Source organism: Rutidosis leptorrhynchoides, chromosome 6 (assembly GCF_046630445.1).
Source record: "Rutidosis leptorrhynchoides isolate AG116_Rl617_1_P2 chromosome 6, CSIRO_AGI_Rlap_v1, whole genome shotgun sequence".
NCBI classification, from domain to species: domain Eukaryota; kingdom Viridiplantae; phylum Streptophyta; class Magnoliopsida; order Asterales; family Asteraceae; genus Rutidosis; species Rutidosis leptorrhynchoides.
The window spans coordinates 123445245-123465024 of NC_092338.1; the positions used below are offsets into that span (position 1 = coordinate 123445245).

General features: G+C 33.3%; 1 protein-coding gene across 1 annotated transcript; it reads left to right on the top strand.

The window, feature by feature from the left end:
* The first annotated feature begins 7973 nt into the window (after positions 1 to 7973).
* LOC139854041 (protein FAR1-RELATED SEQUENCE 5-like) lies at positions 7974 to 9925 on the top strand. Its single transcript, XM_071843368.1, has 3 exons — positions 7974 to 8079; positions 8602 to 9562; positions 9652 to 9925. The coding sequence occupies exons 1-3, from the start codon at positions 7974 to 7976 to the stop codon at positions 9923 to 9925; spliced, it is 1341 nt and encodes a 446-aa protein (XP_071699469.1).
* The last annotated feature ends 9855 nt before the right edge of the window (positions 9926 to 19780 follow it).

A 19780-nucleotide genomic window follows, 5' to 3' on the forward strand; every position in this document is an offset into this window, starting at 1 on the left:
TGACCCGAACTTTTCCATGTTTATATATATATTAAATGAAATTGTTATTTACATGATTAAGTGTTTCCAACATGTTAATCAATCAAACTTGTTAAGACTTGATTAATTGAAATAGGTTTCATATAGACAATTGACCACCCAAGTTGACCGGTGATTCACGAACGTTAAAACTTGTAAAAACTATACGATGACATATATATGGTTATATATATAGTTAACATGATTTTATTATAAGTATGTATCTCATTAGGTATTTTAACAATGAGTTATATACATAAAAATGAGACTATTAATTTAAGAAACTCGAAAACGATATATATAACGATTATCGTTATAACAACGTCTTACTAGGTACATATGAATCATATTAAGATATTGATACACTTGGTTAATTATGTTAAATGATAAGTAAATATATTATTAAGTGTATTAACAATGAAAAACATATGTAAAAATAAGACTACTAACTTAATGATTTCGAAACGAGACATATATGTAACGATTATCGTTGTAACGACATTTAACTGTATATATATCATACTAAGATATATTATATATCATAATATCATGATAATATAACAATTTAGCATCTCATTTGTTATAATAAATAATGGGTTAACAACATTCAACAAGATCGTTAACCTAAAGGTTTCAAAACAACATTTACATGTAACGACTAACGATGACTTAACGACTCAGTTAAAATGTATATACATGTAGTGTTTTAATATGTATTCATACACTTTTGAAAGACTTCAATACACTTATCAAAATACTTCTACTTAACAAAAATGCTTACAATTACATCCTCGTTTAGTTTCATCAACAATTCTACTCGTATGCACTCGTATTCGTACTCGTACAATACACAGCTTTTAGATGTATGTACTATTGGTATATACACTCCAATGATCAGCTCTTAGCAGCCCATGTGAGTCACCTAACACATGTGGGAACCATCATTTGGCAACTAGCATAAAATATCTCATAAAATTACAAAAATATGAGTAATCATTCATGACTTATTTACATGAAAACAAAATTACATATCCTTTATATCTAATCCATACACCAACGACCAAAAACACCTATAAACACTTTCATTCTTCAATTTTCTTCATCTAATTGATCTCTCTCAAGTTCTATCTTCAAGTTCTAAGTGTTCTTCATAAATTCCAAAAGTTCTAGTTTCATAAAATCAAGAATACTTCCAAGATTGCAAGTTTACTTCCAAGTTTTCTAAATCCATTCCAAGTAATCATCCAAGATCAAGAAACCTTTGTTACTTACAGTAGGTTATCTTTCTAATACAAGGTAATAATCATATTCAAACTATAATTCAATTTCTATAACTATAACAATCTTATTTCGAGTGGAAATCTTACTTGAAATTGTTTTCGTGTCATGATTCTGCTTCAAGAACTTTCAAGCCATCCAAGGATCCTTTGAAGCTAGATCTATTTTTCTCATTTCCAGTAGGTTTATCCAAGGAACTTGAGGTAGTAATGATGTTCATAACATCATTCTATTCATACATATAAAGCTATCTTATTCGAAGGTTTAAACTTGTAATCACTAGAACATAGTTTAGTTAATTCTAAACTCGTTCACAAATAAAAGTTAATTCTTCTAAATTGACTTTTAAAATCAACTAAACACATGTTCTATATCTATATAATATGCTAACTTAATGATTTAAAACCTGGAAACACGAAAAACACCGTAAAACCGGATTTACGCCGTCGTAGTAACACCGCGGGCTGTTTTGGGTTAGTTAATTAAAAACTATGATAAACTTTGATTTAAAAGTTGTTATTCTGGAAAAATGATTTTTATTATGAACATGAAACTATATCCAAAAATTATGGTTAAACTCAAAGTGGAAGTATGTTTTCTAAAATGGTCATCTAGACGTCGTTCTTTCGACTGAAATGACTACCTTTACAAAAACGACTTGTAACTTATTTTTTCGACTATAAACCTATACTTTTTCTGTTCAGATTCATAAAATAGAGTTCAATATGAAAACATAGCAATTTGATTCACTCAAAACGGATTTAAAATGAATAAGTTATGGGTAAAACAAGATTGGATAATTTTTCTCATTTTAGCTACGTGAAAATTGGTAACAAATCTATTCCAACCATAACTTAATTAACTTGTATTGTATATTATGTAATCTTGAGATACCATAGACACGTATACAATGTTTCGACCTATCATGTCGACACATCTATATATATTTCTGAACAACCATAGACACTCTATATGTGAATGTTGGAGTTAGCTATACAGGGTTGAGGTTGATTCCAAAATATATATATAGTTTGAGTTGTGATCAATACTGAGATACATATACACTGGGTCGTGGATTGATTCAAGATAATATTTATCGATTTATTTCTGTACATCTAACTATGGACAACTAGTTCTAGGTTACTAACGAGGACAGCTGACTTAATAAACTTAAAACATCAAAATATATTAAAAGTGTTGTAAATATATTTTGAACATACTTTGATATATATGTATATATTGCTATAGGTTCGTGAATCAACCAGTGGCCAAGTCTTACTTCCCGACGAAGTAAAAATCTGTGAAAGTGAGTTATAGTCCCACTTTTAAAATCTAATATTTTTTGGATGAGAATACATGCAGGTTTTATAAATGATTTACAAAATAGACACAAGTACGTGAAACTACATTCTATGGTTGAATTATCGAAATCGAATATGCCCCTTTTTATTAAGTCTGGTAATCTAAGAATTAGGGAACAGACACCCTAATTGACGCGAATCCTAAAGATAGATCTATTGGGCCTAACAAACCCCATCCAAAGTACCGGATGCTTTAGTACTTCGAAATTATATCATATCCGAAGGGTGTCCCGGAATGATGGGGATATTCTTATATATGCATCTTGTTAATGTCGGTTACCAGGTGTTCACCATATGAATAATTTTTATCTCTATGTATGGGATGTGTATTGAAATATGAAATCTTGTGGTCTATTGTTACGATTTGATATATATAGGTTAAACCTATAACTCACCAACATTTTTGTTGACGTTTAAAGCATGTTTATTCTCAGGTGAATACTAAGAGCTTCCGCTGTTGCATACTAAAATAAGGACAAGATTTGGAGTCCATGTTTGTATGATATTGTGTAAAAACTGCATTCAAGAAACTGATTTCGATGTAACATATTTGTATTGTAAACCATTATGTAATGGTCGTGTGTAAACAGGATATTTTAGATTATCATTATTTGATAATCTACGTAAAGCTTTTTAAACCTTTATTTATGAAATAAAGGTTATGGTTTGTTTTAAAAATGAATGCAGTCTTTGAAAAACGTCTCATACAGAGGTCAAAACCTCGCAACGAAATCAATTAATATGAATCGTTTTTAATCAATAAGAACGGGACATTTCATTTTCAGACTCGTATTTCAACTTAAATGAATCCCTTTCTGCCTTAAGAGTCTCTATCTGTCCCAAATACATAGTAATCACTTTTCCATCATCTATAACCGTTGATTTTACCTGATTTTCTGAAGACTTAATCACATCATCATAGTCTTTCTGTTTATTAAGGTAGAAAAGCGCATCATCATAGTTCTTTTTATTAGTCTGATTCTCCAAACTTAAATTCTTAAGGTCAATTCTAAGCTTAGGACAAGTCTCACATGTAACAGATATCTCATTAAGCTTTGTGATAACACATTCAAGCCTCTCAATTTCCTGTTCATAACCAATGCATTTAGAACAATTAGAAACTGAGTCAATACATACCTTATCATTTTCGGGCGTGTTGGCCATGAATGAATAGTCATTTCTTCCAACCTGAGAATCTGCATCTGATTCTGAATCTGACTCTGAGCTCGTACTATCCGAGTAATCAACCTCATAACCTCCTTTACCCTCACCTTGATCTCCACAAACTGGACTCTGAACAGTAACAATCTTCTCATCACCACTCTTAATATCACAGTTGAGCAAATGTTCCAGCTCCTTTCTGAACCAAGTACCAACATGACAACTCATCCCTTCTTCTTCATCAGACGAGTCAGTAGTAAACTCAAGATCTGATAAGTCCTGAGCTTTGCGAAACTTATCATACAACCTATCCTTAATCCTCTTCCTGAAGCAAAATTTCATCAGCTCTTCTGCTCTCTTCAACCTAGCATCACATTTGCACACATAGCATGTGCAATTCGGATTATCCTTACCCGTACAACCTGCATTTTTTCGAACAATTCTTTCCTCTTCAATTTTTGCTTCGCTTTTACCTACAAACACAACATTAGCTTTTTGCGTATCTACCGAGATGGACTAATCACATACTTCATCCGCATACGTTGTAGTCAAAGCCTTGGATTGAACAGAACCCGAAGATTCTTTCTCTACAATTACATGTTGTGGTGTAACTGAGATGGTTGTCTGGTGAAAAGGATCATGAAAACCAGGCTTGGGTGGTCTCATGCAAGTCTTCTTAAAATGACCATATTCATCACAATTGTAGCACCTAACCTTTGACATATCAAAACCAAATTTCGAATCTCGATTCAAACTCAACGATCTTTGTCCTGTTCTCTTCAAGTACTTTCTAGCATGTCTCACAATGCTACCCATACAGTAGACTATATCCATTCTCTCAAGCTCGTCCTCATCAATCTGATCATAGTCTTCATTTTCAAGATGACTATTAAGCACTTGTCCACCAATCATATCGTTGTATGAGTTAACAACAATAGCTGCCAATGCCATATCTTCCTGAATAGATTCACTAGATCTCTTCTTGATATTCTCAGTTTGAAACACAGGAGTTTGAGTCTGAGTCTGAGTCGGTTGAATCGGAGAATCCTCAATCATCTTAATTGTAGAATTTTGAGCTTGTAATTTAGCATTAAAGTAGTCGGACTGAGACGATGGTGCAGACATTTGTGAAGCATTGGCTGATATGTATGATGTCTTTAGTGGAGCATGAGTACCAGAAGATGAAGCTAAAGATGATGCAGCAGCAGCTACAGAACCAAGTCTCTTTCTCTTTGCTTCATCTTGAATGTCCTTCTCCATCAACTTCGACGTAAAAGCTGTTAGTGTCAACGGACGACCTGATGAGCTGTACCTGTTCTGAATCTTTTCAATCTCATGATCCCACTTTTCTGGAAGACCATCTTTCAACACCCTTACTGCCTTTTCATCAGGTACCTCAATCCCATAAATCTGCCATCTCTGCAACCAATAATCGATATCTTTCCAAAGTCTGTCCTAGAGATTCTGATGGAAGAGCTGCAAACACCCTCTATTTATCCTTCAAAACCTTACCCTTAGTCGCACGATAAGTAGCTGTACCCTCTGTTGCTGATTGAAGAGCCAACCAGATAGTATAGGATGTTTTGTTTCGGTTCTTAAATTGCTGAAAAATCTCCTTAGACAACGCTTGGGTTAGCTGAGCATAACATCTACACTCAAGATTGTACTCTTCACGCTCTGTGGGACTAAACTGTGAAGTTTCTTTGGGTTCACCATCTGCTCCGCATGGTCATACATACGGATTCTCAATACATTCCTAAAGCCTAGAGTCGACACCGTTTAAGTAAATAACAAACCTAACTTTCCAGTCCAAGAAATTCTTAAGGTTGTCAAGTCTAGGTACTTTATTCGAAGAACCAGATTCACTTTCATTCAGTAATAGCTTTTGTAGTCCAGGTGCAATAACTAATGCACTGTATTCACTCATCACTTGTTCGTTTGAGTCAGACATTTTAACTGATTAAGATTAATTAAAAATAATTATAAGATTCTGTCTCAAAAGAGGATCGGTTGAAGGACAAGACAATCGGTCGGAGGTCGGTGACGATCGGTCGGTCGATGGTGTAGACTTTGTAACTGAATCTTAGAATTATGTCCGTCGGTCGATGGAAGGTACTATCGGCCGATGGTAGGTGACGATCGGTCGATGGTCAAGAGACGAACGGCCGAGGGTAAAGACAAACGATTCAATGTTATGAAAGACTGTCCTCCAGTTCAATAAGAGACGATCGGTTGATTGTGTATGACGAACGGTCGAGGGTCGGGACGAACGGTCGATGGTCAGAGATGCTCGGCCGAGGGTAGTTCTTACGAATTCTGGGCAGAAAAACCTAAGGTTTTCGATAAAAACTACAAATCTGATCGATTTTGACGTTCTAGACTTAAACAAAACTGGTAGAAACTTCAGAAAAACACCCAGTAACAATAATAAACACAAAAATACAAAAATTAAACGTAAAAATCTCAACTTTTACTCAAAAACTCGTTTAGACCAAAACCCTAAAACAAAAACACTTGATTCGACTTAAAAACATTTTGATCAGGAAGCCACAGCTCTGATACCACTTTGGAGACGTTATTTGGATCTTAGATCAAACGTGAAACCTAGATGAAAGGCGGAAAATAATAACTAGGGTGAATCGAATACGTGTTTCACTTTTGGGATCAATCTAACCAACACTACGTTGATATAATCGACGCCTAGAGGTTTGTATTCGGTTGGGGTTTGGTCTGTGACTGTAATCACAGAGAATTACGACGGCTAAAAGATATTGGGTGTGTAACCTAACAATGAAACCCAAAACCCGTATTTATATATAATCACAGTGACCATCGGCCAGTGGTCTGGGACCTACGGCCAATGGTGATAGTCCCTCGACCGATGGTCTCTACCATCGGTCGATGGTCTGAGCAACCAACCAAACTGCTCGAACCATTTCACGTCATCATATTAAACAATCCTAACACAATGTATTAATGACGTAATCCTTACACGACTGAAATAGAAAATACAAAACGAATAGAACTCATTACAAAATAGAACTTGGGATTATGCACCAACAAGGAGGAAATGGAAAGTACATGCCCGACGTGACTTTGATGTGACTATTAAAAAGAACGTTATGGTTGAGAGTGGTCCAAATGTCTAATATAGAGTAGAGAGTTACAACCGGAAGAAAAATACATATCACGTTTATCTTCCTAACGAACAAATATATTTTACTTATCTTTATTTTTATTCGCCATTTGCAACTTTATTTGAAGTTGTATAACATATAAATTGTATATGTATTTTCTTCATGAATATTTGCTGGCAATTCAAATATATCGAGAAATATGTAGAAGATAAAGCTTTCCAATAAGACATTTATCAAGGAGCCGCTGTGATTTAAGTTATGTAAAAGCTTGAACAGAGTTTTGGGGTCAAAATCGTAGAATGTGTAAAGTGTCTTTAAAAGTTTTTTTTTTTTTTCCGTAACGCTTGAGAGATATGAAAAAGATGAAGTATATTGTTGATGATACAAATTACGTGTTCACAATTGGATTTATTTGATTCAATAACTTAAATGTAATGAGCTACAAATTTGATTACTTACTTAAATTTTGTCAGCCGATGACTCATTATGGCCCATATTAAGATTTACCTTGGTTATATATATATATATATATATATATATATATATATATATATATATATATATATATATATATATATATATACACACACACACACGGATATAATCAAGAGGGAAGTGATTTTTAGGGGGAAGCTCATGATCCCACCCTTGATTTTTGATCCAACAGCCCCTAATATTCCACCTCCTCTTCTTGTTCCAGCTTCCTGGCCGCATCTTTTATTTGTATTGAAAGGGTAATTTCGTCATTTCGTAATTCTTTTTTTTCTTTTTTCCTTTTATTAACTGATATAATTGATTTCGTTTTTTCGTCGATCATCATTGAATTAGGGTTTCGTTCTCTCTTCGTCAATATTCAATTACGATTCTTCATACAATTTTTCAGTGATTTCGTCTTCATCATAAACGTTTGAGTTACGGTTTATATGTTCATCTGATTCGTTTTTTTTTTCCTCAATTTATTTCTATATCGTTCGTATCTGATTCGTTTTTACTTTTTTATGTGTAATCAAGGTTTGCGATGGCTTCCAGTTCTATTTGTGCTTCAGATTCTACCTCTCGTGTTGAAGGTTCTACTTCTGTCGCTGCTTCATCTGGTTTCGATTCTGCACAGTCTGATGCTGAATGTACGTGTTTTCTGATTTACATTCATAATTTTTTAATTTTATTTACTTATGATCAATATTACTATCTGTTATCTGTTTTCTTGTTGTTTGCTTCTATTTTAGGGTTTATGTTATGTTTCAGTACATTAATAATGAATATTTTAATAACATTACATGCGTTGCATGTATTAATGTGACTTTGTTTTTCCTGCTTTTAATACTTTATTTTCTTATGAATATTACATATGATGAATATTATTATCTATTGTCTGCTGTTTCTTTTTATTTTATGGTTTATGTAATGTTTCTGTTCATCAATGATAAATATTTTTCTAAAAACATTACATGCCCTGCACGTTTTAATTTGAATTGTTTTTTTTCTGATTTCAATACATGATTTTCTTATGAACATTACATATGTTTATTATTATTATATATTTTCTTTTCTTTTTTATTGTTTTTTAGGGTTTATGATATATTTCTGTTCACCAATAATAAATATATTGCTAATGACATTGCATGATCAATATTTTGTAATTTTAGGTTCTGGAGCAATTGTTAAACAAGTTGATATATCTTCAATAATTAGAGAAAGTGTTAATGGTTCACAAGAATATTTACCTGTTGTTCCTGATCATTTGAAACCTGTTATTGGTACTTTATTTCAATCGTATGATGCATGTCAGTTGTTTTATGAGTCCTATGGCGAGGCTGGTGGATTTGATACTAAAAGATCTTCGCAAAATAGAAATGCAGCTGGGATTGTTATTTACAAGGTTTTTTGTTGTAATAGATCCGGTACCTCTAGTCATCTCGCCTATGATTCTCTTGTAGATTTTAATCTACCTATTGCTAAAGATTCAGTTGAAGGTGGTGTGGAAGGTGATGTTGAAGGTGACTCAGAAGTTGATGTTGATGGTAATGGTGAATCTAATGTTGAACTTTCTAAAGCTGATAAAAGGAAGAAAAGAAAGAAGGAAAAAAAACCTCTTATTCGTAAAGTTTTCACAATCAAGACTGGTTGTTCTGCATCTCTTAGATGTAAGTTAGCTGGTGATAAGGTGATGATTTGGAAGTTCTATGAAGGTCACAATCATAAGTTAGTTTCTGTAGGTAATAGACAACAAATGAAGATAAACAGAAGGATTGGTTTAGATGACGCGCAAATGTTGTTTGATTTAAATACTAAATCTAATGTTGGTGCTACTACAACTTATAACATTGTCTCAGATCTTAATGGTGGTTTTAGTCTGGTTGGTCCTTCTTCTGTTGATTTTCAAAACTTTAGGCGTGACATGAATCGGTATGTAGGTGAAAGTGATGCACACATTTTTATAGAGAATCTTCTTTGGAAGCAAGAAGTTTTACCAAACTTCACTTGCGAGTATAAATGTGGTAATGATGGTACTTTACTTGGAGTATTCTGGTCTGATTATGTCTCTAAAGTTAATTATCAAGAGTTTGGTGATATCGTGTCTTTTGATGCAACTTACAAGACAAACAAGTAAGTCTTTACTTTTGTTTTTATTAATTTATTCTGTTAACATTCAATGTGTGTAATATTATTATTAATTATGTTAAATTGTATTTCAGGTACAAGATGGTGTTTGTTCCTCTTACTGAAATTGATAATCATAAGAAATTTGTGTGTTTTGATGCTGCTCTACTTACTGGTGAAAGTATTGAATCGTTTAACTGGTTTCTAGACTGTTTCTTGAAAACTTTTGGGAATGAACCTTCATTAGTTGTCACCGATCATGATCCTGCAATGAAAGAGGCTATTGATTTGAAATTTAAACATGCAAAACACCGATTGTGCATGTGGCATATAAGTTCCAAAATGCGTGATAAGGTTTTATGTTTTTAACTTTTTGTTTTCTTACTTTTTATTACTTGCCTTTTTTTTTCAACTTTTTTATGTTAGTTTTATATTTTTTAGGTTGACCACGAATTGTATGATACTCCTAATTTTCGCGATCGTATGAATTTAATTTCCTGGAATCAGCAACAAACACCTGAATTTAATTCCATAAACCCAAAACATCAAACCCTAAACCCTAAACTCTAAACCGTTCGTGTTAAAAACTCAATCTAAATCCTAAATCTAAACCCTAAATCTAAACCCTAAACCCTAAATTTCTAAACCCTAATATCTAAACCCTATAAACCCTAATATCTAAACCCTAATATCTAAACCCCAATAGCTAAAACCTCAAAATACGCTCGAAAAACACGATAATTGTTATATATTACTTCTTCGAGCGTTTTTCCGCCAAAATAAAAACATTTATCACAAAGTGTCTCTACTAAATGTTCATATTTTCATCTCATCTATAATGTTCGTGAACAAAGTTTTTTCAAAAAACGAAAAAAAAAAGTTTTTGCTTCCCCCCGCTTCCCCCCGAATGGTTACTTCCCTCTTGATCCTACCACTATATATATATATATATATATATATGTTAAGTTGAAGTTTTATTATTAGCAACCACAAGAATTAACCAACTAAATGACTAAATATATAACTATAATTTATTTTGACAATCAAAAGTATAATTATATCATAATCACTCTGCTATAAATTCATCTCGAAACTTATTTATTAGCATAATCCATCCATTACAATAAGATATTACATAGAAAATGTTGGAAGTTATTCGTTTTCCCCATAAGGCATGGGTGCAATTTCTATTGGTGGAGGTCTAACTGAAGGTATTGGCATATATCCGTAATCCTTTGGTGAAAATCTTGGTTGCTTGTGTCCATTTGGTGGAGGTGAAACTGAAAGCATATGCGACAACCCGTTTTCGTTCGCCCAAAAAGACCCATCATGTCCTTTTGGTGGATCAGGTATAATTGAAGGTAAAGGTACTGGCATTGACCCACCTTCCGTTGCTGAAAGCATATGTGATAAACCGTTTTTATTTGCCGAAAAAGACCCCTCATGTCCTTTTGGTGGATAAGGTATATCTGAAGGTATTGGCATATATCCGTAATCCTTTGGCGAAAATCTCGGTTGCCCGTGTCCTCTTGGTGGAGGTGAGACTGAAAGCATATGTGATAACCCGTTTTCGTTGGGCCAAAAAGACCCCTCTACTAGTGATGTACGAGGTGGTGCTGGCTCATTTGGGTCAGTTTTTGTATGTTGATCAAACTTTAGAACTCGTGAAGCTTGAATCAAATAATGATTTTGAGAAACAAGTAAAAGAAGGAAATATAGAGTGTGCATGAAAGTGGATTTCATGATGATGAACTTTTTTAAGATGTAATTTAGAATTTGATATTTGTTATTATTTGTCACATCGTCCCTTTATATATAAGTACACTGAATGCCTTTTTCCTCAAATTCATTGTCACATGAATATCATTGTACTATCGATTGTCACATGGATATCATTGCAATTAAAAAAAGAAAAAAGAAAAAAAAAAGTCATGCTTACTTCCCTAATATAGAAAAATGATCACACTTTCTAAGTATCCAATTTAGGCAAAAACAAAAAATAAAATAAAAAATAATCAAATGTTATCATACATGACATGTGATTTAGCAATATTACAAATTTTATCATGCTTGTCTCCTTACTAAAGAAAAGTGTTCAAATTTTTTTCTTGATTAGCGAGAAAATTTCCATATAAACGAGCATATTGGCTCCTCATAAAGGGTAGACCTCGGGTAATCAAACCATCTGAAAGCAACACTTGGTACCGAGTAAATTACGCATTTTGCGCACCCTCTAGTCACACTCTTTATCTGAACAACTTGACATAGTTAGGAATCAAATCTCAATGGTGTGCTAATGTAAAGAATCGTGGCCAAACAGAAAATCACAATTAAACACACAAAAGCTCTATGGCTTGTTCTTTATTCACGTAGAATAATAATAATCAAGAAAAAAAACTGACTTCGAAAACAAAATCAATCCAAGATATAAATGCTAAACAAAATAACTATAAAATAGGAAACACAATAAAAGATAAAAATTAAGTTTGACTAAAAGGATAACTCTAGAATTCTCGTTTCCTCTAGAATCCTTGTTTCTTCATTCTTAAGTCAGCCAGGATTAATATTCCATATATTAATTCTCAGCCCAACATTTAAAATATTATCAGCCCACTTTGAACCGATTGTACTTCTTAGGCCCATGACAATTTCAACAGCATGTTCACTCGTATCTGCATCATCCTCTCCTTCTTCGGAAAGACTCGTCCTCGAGTCTACATCATCGTCACACACATACGGGGATAATTGTGCAACATTAAAAGTGGCGGAGACATTATAATGACCCGGGAGCTCTACCTTGTAGGTGTTGTCCTTAACGCGCTCCAAAATACAGAAAGGTCCATCCGCCCGAGCTGTTAATTTTCCAAACTGACCCGATGGGAATCGTTCTTTGCATAAATGGATCCAAACGAAATCACCCACCTCATAAACAACGTTTTTGCGATGTACGTGTGCATGATGTTGGTACACTTGATGTTGTTGAGAAATATGATCTAGACCACGCCTATGCACTGACTTACTTGGATATGCCCTATCAATAAATGCTTCATCTTCCTTATTATTCATAGGCCGTAGTAACGCTAATGGGTTTGTTCTAGCATCTGTTCTCATTGATATTTAAAAAAAATGAGGAATCTTCAACTGTTGCTACCCGTGTATCGAGAGGTGCTAGTGTGATGTGCACGTCATCTTTAGTAAATGAATATGTATTTACAGTACTCGTTGTGCTTTGTTTTTCTAACTCTCCACCACACTTCATCATTATATTTTTATCCGATCGAAAACTTGACCAAACATCTTTTGTTAACTGTGACTTGATTTCCTTTTTCAACCAAGTAAGCTTGTAAGGTTCCAGGTGATCTTCTGATTGTAAGTCCAAGTTCGTGACCCTTTCTGTTGAAACCAAATTCTCGCAGCTACCTCGGTCATTGTTTAAATGCTCATCAGTTGGATAAGCTAGAGTGGTTTTGAGAGATCGCTTAACGACTAAAGATTCACCCCTATCCGGATACAAAACTTTTGTATCGACTTCGGGTTGAATAATATCGTCTTCTGGTTCCTCATATGTGTCCTAGATTGGTGCCGAAAACTCTTCCTGAAGCAGGACTGTTCTTTGATTCTGACAATCATGCCAATAGTGTCCCAAACCATGGCATTTGAAACATCGTAGTGTGCGCGCACTCCTATCCTGTGCAGGTGGCTTACTAGTCTCTTCCACCTTACCTTTCTCGGTGGTAATTGGGGACGGTTTAGGTGTTGGTGTGAACTGGAAAAATCCATCCTTGGTTTTTCCTTTGCTCTGTTGCTTTTCAACTTTCAACGCCAATCGACAAACATCCTCATACATGTAGTATGCTTGTAGAGAGACAACATTTGCGATCTCAGGTTTAAGTACACCCAAGAATCTAGCTACAATCTGCTCTTCTTCCTCGTTAACATCGCACCTCATACGAAGTTTGTCGAATTCTTGGATCACTTGTTTAACAGTAAGGGTGTTTTGTTGTAGATTGTGGTACTCAAGAAGAGCTTCTCGATGGTAATTTTCGGGTAAAATTTTTCCTTTTAACAGTTTTTTCATCTTTCCCCAGGTCTTTATCTTCGACTTTCGGTCAATAACGCGTTGTTTCTTAACGTGGTCCCACCATAACAAGGCATGTTTTCGGAGTTTAATGAGGACTAATTTAACCTTTAAATGCTCTGGAATATCCTTGACGTCAAATACACTTTCGACAGTGCCTAGCCAATCCAAAAAATCTTCTGGATGCACCGCACCTGTGAATTCGGGAATCTCCACTTTCATCACGATGTTTTTCAATGGATCTTCTTGATAACCCCTACGGTTACCTCTTGGTTGATCTGCGTAAGGATTAAAGTCCTCCCACTGATCAATAGTTCTCTCCGAAGCGTAATCTTCATAGCCTCCACGCTGAGAAAATTCCAATTCGGCAATTCGTTTGTTCAAACGCTCGATCTCTGCATCCCTCGGATCACCAATGCTGCCTCGGTCGGCATTTCTGCGATGTGGTATTCGATGGGATTTTCCACGGTACATCTTTTTAGCCAACACCCTGTGCTCTAGATACCAAATAATGTAAAGAATCGTGGCCAAACAGAAAATCACAATTAAACACACAAAAGCTCTATGGCTTGTTCTTTATTCACGTAGAATAATGATAATCAAGAAAAAAAAACTGACTTCGAAAACAAAATCAATCCAAGATATAAATGCTAAACAAAATAACTATAAAATAGGAAACACAATAAAAGATAAAAATTAAGTTTGACTAAAAGGATAACTCTAGAATTCTCGTTTCCTCTAGAATCCTTGTTTCTTCATTCTTAAGTTAACCAGGATTAATATTCCATATATTAATTCTCAGCACAACATTTAAAATATTATCAGCCCACTTTGAACCGATTGTGCTTCTTAGGCCCATGACAATTTCAACAGCATGTTCACTCGTATCTGCATCATGTGCTTTATTAAGTAACTCGATGACCACTCAGGCAAGTCTGCGTTGTTGTCTTCACCATTTTTTTTTTTTAAATATTTCATACAGACTTGATCTTACACCAATACATGTGATCACATCACATGATAATCCTATTATGCTTGTATCTTTAGCATAAAAAACTATATCACTATTTTAGACTTTTGATATTTAGTTCCGAACCGTTTAATTTAAATATCGACAAAATAATAAACCTATCAAAATCAATTTAAATTTAATAATTTTTATATCGATTAAAACAAAAACCGAATTTAATATTTATTTCGATTATTTTCAGGTTAGATTTTTTTTCTTTTTTAATGTGTCTGATTTTTAACATATTGCTGAAGAAAATTGACGAGTTAAATATTTTGAAAATCTAAAAAAAATTGTCATCATATAATTACAACAACAACAACAACAATACTCAATCTCGCACTTGCAAAGTATAATTTTTTTTTAAATTTTTTGAATGTTTTATGCCTTGTTTAGGATTTTAGTTGAAGAGTAAAACTTGGTATTTATGTATATGCTGTATCAAATATACCATACATGTCATTTTTTATTATTATTGTTTTTGCAGATTTTTTTAGTTTAACTGAATTCGAACCCAACTCAAATTAATTTTCTTTTCGACTTGAATTTGTATTTTTTTTTTTCAATTTTTGATTTTGCTCGCAAATTGTAAATATTTATAAAATGAACCACTTATAGTAAAATGAACCATTTATGGCTCTATTAATCGAGTTAACAGTACACGTCGATTTATACTTATCGCTTAGAGCTTAAATTGAACTTCAAGCAGATTAAAAATCAATGAAAATTTGATTATATCATTTCCATGACGCCTCGCACTTTTTTTAATCTACTTATTGGCCGGAGGTCCATTCGAAAGCAGACTCTTTATCCATAAAACATTAATAGAGAGGACTTTCTCTATTCTTAGAACGTTTCACTTTGGACGAAGAAATGAGTTCTTTTTATTCTAGGATTATCTACATCTTATCCGCTCATACCCCACTTATATATGATATTGGATTTTGTTTTTGTTGTTGGTGGTGGTGGTGAAACGAACCACTTGAAACAAAGATAACTAAAACCGAATACATGTCATACATATTTTATTAGCCTATAACAAAATAGATTAATTTAACAAAATGTTACGTGTTATATATTGTTTCACTGGTCCTTGATAACACTGTCATTGGTGATAAGACCATCTTTAACCCTCACGGGCGTGTTGGGGTATTGCTGGGTGAGGGTAGGGTGCTTGATGGGCGTGCTAGTAAACTGGGAAATAATGGGGTGGAGTGTTGAGTGACGTGTTGGATGATGTGTTAAAATCTGATTTGAAGTTGTGTGAAAGAGAGGATAAAAATTAATCAAAAAAGCAAAAATCAGCCAATCAAAAATCAGCACACCAAAATGATTTAATGTGCTTGGAGCACACACGCCGCGAGCACACACGCGAGCACACCCCATTAGCCACGTGTTGGTGGCGTGCTCGGTTCACATGAAGCCCAACACGCCCGCGTTAGGGATGGTTTAAAAGAAGGGGTAACCATATTTTGCTATGAAAAATAATTTGTAACTACATAATTTTAATATATATATATATATATATATATATATATATATATATAGGTGAGTTCAAACGAGAACTAATAAAAAAATGAGAACTGCGAGAACCAATCATAACCATTGATCAAATCTAATCAAGTTATTTTCATTAAATAATTATTATAAACATTAAAGGGTATCATAGTAAAATGGCATTTTCTCTCAAATTACTCCTGTTTCCGCTGTCAAGTAACTTCCGTCATCAAATCATCAATTTCATTTAGAAAATTGGTCAAACTTTCAACTAAATAATGTTCCATATCATGAATAATTTCTTTCGAGAGATGTTCATACTTCTATATTTTTTAAAAAGCAGATTTAGATATCATTTTTCATATATTGTTCACATGTGAACAAGTAAACGCATTGAGTTTCAATGGACATTTTAACTCAACTCTTCCGTTTGCACATATGAACTCGATCATGTGCACATATTAACTAGCTCATGTGAACATACGAACTCATTAAAAACATCAAATCTATAAATTGTTTAGAGATGAAAAATGATATTTTACGATATTCATGTATAGAGGAACATGTTTTCAGATTATGTGTGTTTATGAAAACATATATATGTACACATGTGCACAAATACTAGACAAGTGTTCACTTGTGTGTTAAGTGTTAACATGTGTATTTATGTTCACTTGTGCATAAGTATATTATTCGCATATTTACAAACGAAAAATATTCAAAACTATTAGCACAATGAAAAATATGAACCATACTACTAAATGAAAAATTATATTAAAAAAAAAAAAACATGTCTGACAAGATTGAGAATCACAATTTAAAACAATATCATAGAGACACCAACAAACTAATCACCAAAAAAAAATTATAATCAAATTGGAGAAGAGTGAAACATCATCTTCTTAAAAGTAGTACCGTACCAAACCTATTTGTCATAACCCGACCTTAACCATAAGGACGAATACAATAACATATGATTTCATCGCGAGGTATTGACCTCTATATACGACGCTTTTCAAAAACTGCATTCGTTTTTACAATACAAACCATAGCTTTTATTACAAATACAAGGTTTAAACAACATAATAATGATTATCGTTTAACGATAATCTTAGCCTTACAAATTTTACATGTGATGATAACAACACGATTTCCAACGTATTTTACATTACAAATTCTCCGATATGCAGTTTTATTTTTGACACAAATATGCATACTCAAGATCTTGTTTAAATTCAACATGTTGCAGCGGAAGCTTTTAGTTATCACCTGAGAATAAACATACTTAAAACGTCAACATAAAGTTGGTGAGATATAGGTTTAATGCCAGCAGCGTTATAAATATAGACCACAAGATTTCATATATAAACGTTTTAATAAAAATATTCTAAGTTATTGAGCACTTGATAACCATACTTAACATTTAATCAACGTCGCATATTCCCTTTATTATGAAATCTTACTACACCGTACCAAGTGTAGTCACCGAAACGAAGTATTGTGCAACCGTTGAATACTGGTCGTCCAGTCCGGTTGGGGTTGTCAGGCCCGATAGATCTATCAACAGGATTCGCGTTTACAATACCTCATGTAAATAGTAGTTACCAAGTTACAGGAAAGTATGCCAGTGGTACAACTCAACGTAGAATATATATTTTTAATCACTTGTGTCCATAACGTAAATCATAATATGCATGTATTCTCATCCCGAAATATTTAGAGTTTAAAAGTGGGACTATATACTCACTTTTGCCTTGAAGATATATAACACGACTTGGTCTCCGATTGATATCACGAACCTAACCATATATATAATATATCAACATATTTTCTTTTCAAGTAATCGTTACATATATATATACTTATAATACTTTTAATATTTTCTTAGTCCGTAGTTAGCAGTCTGTTGTTAATGGTCCACAATTAGTTGCTCAATAAAATAAATAAAGACCCCATCGTATTCGTATTGATCAGAATTAATCTCGACCCATGGTACCATGTTGTCAAATGACGTGTTGCGTACATAAAGTACCGTGTTGTCAAATGACGTGTTGCGTACAATCATGAGATCTTATGATTAATCTTCTCGTGTTGTTTACGGGTGATCCTGAAATATATAAAATTAAATCATAAGTAAATATATATAAAATATCATATTAGTTAGCAAAGATAAGATTAGTTTAGTTTTACTCTAATTAATTTCGTAGCTAAACTAGCTTCGGATACCCGATTTTGTTTTAAAAGTTAAGTTAAAAGGATCTATTTAGTTTGCAAACAGGTTTGAAATCATTCAAACTATGTTCTTGTTGTTAAAAATTTTATAACACAAAATAAGATAGCTATATAAATATGAATCGAATAAGATTATGAATAAGGTTACTACCTCAAGTTACTTGGATAAGGCTACTGGAAAAGATAGGAAATAATCTTGATTAAACTTTCTTATGATGATTATAGGTTGTTCTTGAAGCTAGTTCTTCATGAGTATTTGCTGAGATTGTGAAGAACACTTAGAGTTCCTAAGAGTGTGTTTTTGGTTAGAGAAAAATGGTTGTAAAAATGAAATGAAAAACCAAGGTGATGGTGATACTTATAGGACAGTCTAGTTGTTGAGGGAACAAGGACAAATTTTTGTGTTGAATTTTTGAGTAATAATGTATGCTAGCTTACAAATAAGATTCCCTCTTATCTAGGGCATATCTAAGGCTGATAAGGATGTGGATTTGATGTGTATTTACCAATAGTAAATACGTATAGATGCTGGGTAAATACGCTTATCGGGGGCGCTGCCCCCGAACCCCCGTCATAATCAAGATAAGTTCAAACAAGTGTGCACTCCACACTTCCCCAAACTTGTTCGATATTTATCAAGATTATTTTGGTTACAAATTAATCCCATTACACTTAAATCATATTGGTGACATAAGTCACCAACACATTATAGATTGTAAGTATATATGTCAAAGAACGTTACATATAGTTATCGTTTTGAAAACTTAAGTTAGTAGTTTCAAAATATACTTATAACTCATTGTCATTAGTACATAATGAGATGTTAAACCATCCTTAGATCATGTTAAATATATATAAATACATATATATACACAAACGTATAATTATCGTATGTTATATAGTTCGTGATATCATCGGTCAAATTGGACGGTCAAACGTTTTGTAAAACTCTTTTCAAAAACACAAGTCTCAACAATTTGGATTGCTTATCATGTTGGTAAGGTTTAATTTATGTAAATATTAATCTCATAAGTATAATACGATCGGAAAAATCCGGGTCGTTACACTATTTCATCATCAACATCATCATCTTATTTGATCATCAAGTGGGGTGGATGCAAAAGGATTTTACAAGGATGGTGGTGGGCATGTCTTTAAGAATTTTACAGTTAATGTTGGTGGTGCGGCTATCAAGAATAGGATTATAAAGTTGTTAAAGTGGAAAAGAGATAGATTTGAGAGGGATAAGTGATAACTCTCTGTTTGGGCGGTTACAAATATAACTGTATACGGTTTGCAACAAAAAAATCGCACAAAATGCCATGAATTCTTTCATTTTAATGCCCTTTCATTAGTTATAAAATATATTTCCTTCTTTCATTTTATTACAAAATGCCATGAATTCTTT